The sequence below is a fragment of the Sciurus vulgaris genome, assembly GCF_902686455.1.
Source record: "Sciurus vulgaris genome assembly, chromosome: 17".
Lineage (NCBI taxonomy): Eukaryota > Metazoa > Chordata > Mammalia > Rodentia > Sciuridae > Sciurus > Sciurus vulgaris.
Genome location: NC_136478.1, coordinates 16757669 through 16765360, shown reverse-complemented (window position 1 = coordinate 16765360; position 7692 = coordinate 16757669). Strand labels below are relative to the sequence as shown.

The following is a 7692-nucleotide window of genomic DNA, read 5'->3' as shown; positions in this document are numbered from 1 at the left end:
AAGCGCTGTTCCACCAAAGCGCCTGAGCAGGTCGCAGGCGTCACGTTCCACTCCAGTCATGGCGGCCCCGGGACCAGCGGTGGGCAGCGGGGCTGTGGAGACGTGCGGTCTGGAGCAGATTCTGGAAGCGTTGAAACTGCTGTTGAGCCCGGGAGGTGAGAAGACGCATCTCGGCACCCGGCAGCGCCCGGAATTCTTAGGGCGGCCACTTTTCCAGCGCTGCCTTCCTCCCTCAGCGTGCGCCCCTAGGGCTTGCCAGGACCCTGCTGCTGAGGGGATTTGAGCATTGTCCAGGCTCGTTTCAAACTTGGGGAGACTGAGGCTCAAGGAGGGCATGGGAACTGTCCAAGACTGGTACTAGCCAACATCTCTTGAGGGCTTCTCCCTGCCAGGCCCTGTTAAGCGCCCGGGGTCCATTATTTCATTCTACACCAGTCCGAGGTGGGCACTGCGGAAACAGCTTCGGAGGGATTTAGGCGCCGTGAGGTGTCGTGTGAGGTCCTAACCGCTTGAGGGCGCGGGGCCTGCTGTGGACACGAGATTTCACAAAATGCCCTAGAGTCCCAAAATAGGAAGCAGTGAAGTTTGCGTTGGGTCTGGGGAGAGTAAATGCTTAGAAATTTCCAGTCTGGTGGGAGGGATTTACAGTCACATTTACTCTCCCGTGGTGAGTTACCAAGGTCTTCCCAGTTTAGATTCTGAAGGTATCTTGGGAATAGTTGAGCCTCCTCCTCTCACAGACAGGAGGCTTCCAGAAGATATTAAGTAACCTGCCCAAGTTCATGTGGTCCAGCGGAACGCGGTGGCGCATGCCTGTAATCCCAGCGGAGGCTGAGGCAGGAAGATCGCAAATTCGAGGCCAGCTTCAGCTATTTAGAGAGACCCTATCTCAAGTTTAAAAAAAAAAATCATGTGATCAGATTAGAATCAGTGACAGAACACAGACCTAGAACCGAGCTCTAGCTAATCCTCTTCTTGGACTAAGACAGATTATTCAGTACAGAGCCTCTGATATTATTTGGAGCTTTGGAATTTTGGGGAAAGGACCTAAGAAATAGGATCCTGATAGAAGGGCACTGTGGCACAGGCCTGTAATTTCAGCTACTTCGGAAGCTGAGGCAAGAGGATGGCAAATTAGAGTCTAACCTGGGCAATTTAGCCAGAATTTGTCTCAAAATAAAATTTTTAGAAAGGATGGGGGTATAGCCGGGCAATGTGGTGCACGCCTGTAATCTCAACAGCTGGGGAGGCTGAGGCAGGAAGATTTCAAGTTCAAAACCAGCCTTAGCAACCAACCAGGCACTAAGAAACTCAATGAGACTGTGTCTCTAAATAAAATAAATACAAAAAAGGACTAGGGATGTGTCTCAGTGGTTGAATGCCCCTGAGTTCAATTCCCAGTAAAAGAATGTAATTCAGAGATAGAACTCTTATGTAGTATGTGCCTAGGCCCTGGGTTCAAGTCACAGTATCACTCACACAATAGAGAAATAAAACAGCAATATGACCCTGCCCCTAATTGAAATATGTATAGTGGGGGGAGGGATTTTAGGATTACAAGGGCACATAAGAGGCCATAAGATGATGTTCTCAGTTTTTGACCTAAAATTGTAACAACTGCAAACATTACACCATGCTAATGGGAGCTGGGTGAGGTGGTGCACACCTGTAATCCTAGCCAAGGCAGGAGGTGCAAGTTCAAAGTCAGCCTCAGCAACTTGGTGAGGCCCTAAGCAACTTAGGGAGACTCTGCCTCAAAATAAAAAATAAAAAGGGCTTGGAATGTGGCTCAGTGGTTAAATGCCCCTGGTTCCGTCTCCAGTAACAAGAAGAAGCATAGTAATGGGAAGTGAAAAGAAGTTATTAATAATAGTAAATGAGTGCCAAATACCACTCCCCGTAGTATGCTGCTTATGTGTCTATCATTTAATCTTCAGAGCAATCCCATGAGAGAGGTATTACTTGTGCTCTGTATTTACAGATGAAGGAACCAAGGCTCAGGTACATTGGAAATTACCCAATGTGAAACTAAGATGTGGCAGAGCAAGGATTTGAATTTAGGTTTCTTCCACTAAAAATATGTTAAACATACTACATTGCCCCAAATAAGAGTCAGACTGCAAAATACAAGCTTTACTTTGCTAACAGAGAGGTCACCTGTTTAGCAACTGCAGCTATCTTCAACACCATTGAGAAGAAGGTTAGATAAGCAAAAACTTGGAAGTAGTCATCTATCACAAAACACATATAAATCCATTTACAGAAGGCTCTCCTAATCTCTAAGAATATGTGGTGAAGTTATAGATGCATATTCATTTAACTAAGGAAAATACATGCATCCTTATTTGAAAAAGAATATATGTTGTGGTAAGATCATATTGTTTCATATATGTAGTCTATTATATATTGTGTAAATCCGCCTGCTGTTTTCTTTCATTTAATATTTTGTGCTGGGATTGAACCCAGCACATGCTCTACCACTGAACTGTTTTTTTTTTTTTTTTTTTTTTTTTTTTTTTTCTTATCCTGTTAGCTGCTAAGGGAATTAAAAAATACCTGTACATAGTAAGAATGGCCCTGATGAACAGAGGGTTTTGAGGAGATAGGGTGAAAGTATTGGTTAAAATTATATCCAACTAAATTAAACATTCAGTCTACCTTTTTGATGACTGTCTTTGAGGTAATATTTATAGGAAATCAACTTATATTCTTTCCTCAGTGCTATTGGGAATACAAAAATACATATGCAGTGTGCTGTCTGCTTGTCTGTTTGGGGAGATATCCAACTTGGCAAGTGGTGAATGGGTGGTGTACACAGCAACTGAATAAAGAAGTTATGTGTGGGTGAGGTTTTAAAGATCATAGAAGGAAAAGGAATTGAGGTTGGGTACCAATTAGATAGGGTTTCACTTTTGAACCTTCAAAAGTTGTGTTACTTTAAACATTTTCTCTTCCCCTGCCTTGTGTGTGTGCATTTGTGGTACTGGAGAGTGAACCCAGGGATGCTTTACCACAGAGCTACATCCCAAGCCTTTACATTTTTAAAAATTTTTTATTTATTTAAAATTTTGATATAGGGTCTTGCCAAATTACCCAGGCTGGCCTTGAAGTTGTAATTCTCAGCACTCAGCCTCCCAAGTCACTAGGATTACAGTTGTGTCCTTTCTCAACCGTGGAATAAATAAGGATATCTCCACTTCCATTGTTATGAATTGTGTTAAGTGGTATTTGAAGGCTGTTTGTTAATGTTAGTAAAATTTTGTTTATAAAACATGGAGACCAAACCTGGTGCAGTGGTGCATGTCTGTAATCCTAATGACAAGGGAGGCTGAGGTAGAAGGATTCCAAGTTCAAGGCTAGCCTCAGCAACTTAGTGAGGCCCTAAACAAATTAGTGAGACTTTGCCTCAAAATAAAAAAATAAAAAGGGCTGGGAACATGGCTCAGTGGTAGAGTGTCCTGGGTTTAGTCCCTAGTATTTATCCATCAATCAGTTGGTGAACTTTAAAAAAAATGTTGAGGACTTCAAAGAGCTTTAATGTGGAATATATGTGTCAGCATTTACTGCACTAAAATTGATTTTTAATTAAGAAACACCTTTGAAATATTTAATTTATTTAAAAGTGACAGTAAACCAAATAAACCCATTACATGTTAATATAGTGACTTTTTAATGAAAAATAACAAGAGGGAAGAAATCATTGTTTTTTATCAATATTTGATGTCTGGCTTATTAGAAGACAATTTTTTTTTTTTTTAAGTGATGCTCAAGATTGAATCCTCAGCCCTTACATTCAAGGCAAGCACTCTACCTTGAAGCTACATCCCCAGACTGCAGCTGGGTTTGGTGTGTGTGTGTGTGATACTGGGGATTCAACTCGGGGCCTTGCTCATAGAGACAGTGCTCCTTTGCCAAACTATAACCCCACCATTTTTTTAACTTTATTTTATTTTGAGATAATCTCTCTAAATTGCTGAGGCTGACCTCGAATCTTCCTGGCTCAGCTTCCAAGTAGCTGGGATTACAGGGGTATGCACCCGCACCTGGCACAGCTGGATTTTTATGTCTGCTCCATTCAGTCTGTCATGATTGAAGTAGGTGACAGACCCTGAGACTCACATAGCTATAGTTGGAAAGGGAGGGATTTCAATCACATTTTCAGACAGTTGTGTATATTTTTCTTTTGTAATGTACTAAAACTCAGTAAGGCAATTTCTTACCCATATAGGTTCTGAACTCATATTAGTGAACTTTTCATCCTCTGCAGAATCATAAGAAAATGAGAATGGAATGGCAAATAATGTCTTAGTGTTATCACAAATAGTTTGTCTTTCTGTTGTTTTGTTTTTGTGGTGCTGAGAATTGATCCTGAGCTTTGGCAGGTGCTGCCGTACCGGGCAAGTGCTCTACTACTGAGCCACACTCCCAGCTCATTATGAGATAGTTTTTGACTTTGAAGACCCCCTGAGAGAATTATGGGGAATCCTCCTCTGGTCTCTATACCACTTTTAGAACCACTGCTTTAAAGGAATGCTCCCATTATTTTCAAGGACCATAGCTTTTCATTTTCATCACCAGTAGAGGCAGAGAAGACTACTTTATTCAGAGGCTCTTGGAAAAATCTGCAGTAGGAGCTTTTGTTTCGGATCACTTTCTTTGTGTTCCATGTTTGGGTTCAAAGATCTTATAAGGTCACAGGAAGTCATACAGAGGTAGGTTAGTGATTTAAGGTTAGTGACAACAACTATGGGATCACCTATTTCCTTTTTAGGTATATATAAATTTAAGGAATCAGATTTAAAACTAGTAGGTTAGAACACTAGCTCTGTCAGTAAGAACTATTCTTACTCTTCTGTTCTCATTATTTTGAAGGGATAATGGTTTTTGGGAGGTACCTCTATGGTAGAATGCTTGCCTAGCATGCACTGGGCTTGATCCTCAGCACTGCAAAGAAAAAAAATGTGGTAACAATATTGTTGTTATTTATTTATTATTTATTTGGCACTGGGGTATTGAACCCAAGGGGGTGCTTTACTACTGAGCCACATTTCAGTCCTTTTAATTTTTTTATTTTGAGCTAGGGTCTTGGCTAAGTTTGCTGAGACTGCCATTAAACTTGATATCCTTCTGCCATCAGCCTCCTGAATTGCTAAGATTATAGGTGTGTGCTATTACATCCATCTAAGTTTGATTTTTTTTTACATCATCTTTAGGATCATAGAAAATATGGGCAGGAAGTACATACTCCCTTCTCCACCCCAGTCCCAGTTTCCCTATTGTGTAACATCTTTTATTAGCATGTTACATTTGTTACAATTGATTAACAAGTCTTGATACCTTTCTATTAACTATAATCCATAGTTTGCTTTAGGGTTCAATCTTGGTAGTACACAGTTCTATGAACTTGGACAAATATATAATGTCATATCTACTGTTACAATATCGTACAGAATTATTTGTTTATTTATTTTGTGTGTGTATGTGATACTGGGGATGAACCCAGACTTGCTTCTATCACTGAGTGAGCTGCATCCCCAGCTCTTTTTATTTCAATTTTGAGACAGGACCTTGCTGAGTTGCTAAGCCGACCTCAAATTTATGATCTTCCCGTCTCAGCCTCCTGAGTCACTGGAATTATGGATACGTGCCACCACACCCAGGCAGAATTATTTTTAAAAATGGTTTCAAACTCCCTAAAAATCCATGCTCCATCTAGTCTCTTTCCTCACTTCCAGTCTTCTGGCTGGAATGGCAAGGCATTCCACACAGAGGGAAATATAATTTGTTTTCCCTGCATATAATCTTTTTTTGTTTTAATTTCAAAGGATCAGGCTCAAGTTCGCTACAGATCACAAAACATGATATCTTATTGGCTACTTTAAAATCAAATCTGTCTGCCTTGGAGGATAAGCTTCTGAAGGATCCTCAGTGGAAGAAATTGAAACTCCTAAGAGATGAAATTGCTAATAAGGCAGAATGGCCTCAAAACTCTGTGGACATCACTTGGAGTTTTACCTCTCAAGCCTTGTTATTGCTGTTGTGCTTGAAGGAAACCATGATCCGCCTTGTAGCTGCCTTCAATCCAGGTAAACCCAACCCTAGGACTCCAGAAGTCGCTCCTTCCCTGAGCCCTGATACACTTAGTATCTCACAGCAGAAGACCGTCCAGTCCGTTTTACAGTTTGTGGTCACTTTGGGTGTGTGTCCCTATCTTATGCCTGGTGTTGGAGTCCCTTTGAGATACAGGACTGAGTTTGGTGCTGTTGTTCAAGATGTGGTATGTCTGGATGCTGCTCCCCATGCAACCCAGAGACTGTACACTAGCTGCAAGGTCCTCCTCAGTGTTGCTCAGCATACATCTCTCGGGAGCTTGATTTCTGCCGCCACTTTGGGGATATCACTGCAGGTCTGTGCCAACTGGGATTCTGCCCAACCAAAGAAAACCACCAACACTCATGGAAGAGGTAAACACACACTGAGAGATGGAGAGAGAGAATGTGTGTGTTTGTGTATGGTCGTTACAAAAGTTAACTCTTAGTTCTTTGAAATGGGCCCTTGGGATATCTGGAGTTCCTACTGAATGTAAAAGGATAACCAGTGGGTAAATTCATCTTTATTGGGAGGGTTAGAGGGCTTCATTTGTCAACATAGGAATCAGAAACTGTTAAGATGTAAATGTCAGCAAGGGTCTGTGTGGCTTATGGGCTGGGTGACCCTTAGCTGCCACAGCCCATGCTCTATGCCCTCACTTCTCTTTCCCTGCTTTGTTACCCTCAGATATGTTCCTTTCCTGCTCACTTTTTTTCTTTTTCCTTTCTGTGTTCATAAGCATTTGCTGAAAAGCCACTATTATCTGAGCAAAATTATAAAGCCCCCCTGATGCCTCAGCAGAGCCCTGGCTCTTCACTTCAGGGCGATGCATTTTGGCAGTTCTAGCAGTGCCTAAAGCCTGCATTTCCCTGAGATGGGGGACCTGGGTCAACAGGTCTGTTTGCTATTTATGAAGCTAAGCAATGCCCCAGGAGTCTCAGGCAGGAGACAGAAAAGAAAACTAAGAACCAAGTAGGAAAATGGGATAAGGAGTTGACAGAGGGCAGCCTGGTGAGTGTACATTATGAAGCTGGAAAAAGTTGCACCAATAGCTGCTGCTCTGGGTAGCACTCACATCTCAGTGTGCTAAATGTATAGGCAAGACCCTGACAGTTTGACTGTGAGTGCTAGTTACCAAAGGGGGCTGTACTGTTGGGGCTCAAGTGTGCCCCAAAACAGAACCCCTGTTTACTGCCCAGGTTTGAATGAGTGGAAACACTAGCTAACAAAATAAGAGAGATGAAAAGTCAAAAATATTACCTGGTTATGTATCACAGGAGTAGAGTGGTTGCTTGTCATGCTTAGTGCTTGCCTAGCATCCCTGGGTTTAATCCTCAGTACAGAAAGAAAGGAAAGAAAGAATATTCCAGACAAATATCACCTCTGTTGCTTATAAAGACAGCTGGAGGAGATAGCTCATAGAGACATTTCCTAATGGTGTACTCCAGAGTGAGACACAGTTATTGTTCATCTAGTTTCAGCAGTGCTGGAAAACTGCATTGCCTTCTGTCCCATGGCAGGTGATGTGCCCATGCTCAGCAAGGCAGAGCAGAACAGAATGTGAACTTGCTCACACGAGAGAGAAGTGAGCTGAACAGTGTA

The 7692-nt window shown here is 42.1% G+C and overlaps 1 protein-coding gene across 1 annotated transcript in view; it reads left to right on the top strand.

Moving 5' to 3' along the window:
- TANGO6 (transport and golgi organization 6 homolog) overlaps positions 1-7692 on the top strand; it is a 166550-nt gene continuing 158858 nt past the window's right edge. The window contains 4 exon segments of the mRNA XM_079116932.1: positions 1-155; positions 5826-6371; positions 6374-6433; positions 6436-6464. Of these exon segments, the coding sequence (XP_078973058.1) occupies positions 59-155; positions 5826-6371; positions 6374-6433; positions 6436-6464 (732 nt within the window). The 5' untranslated portion in view covers positions 1-58.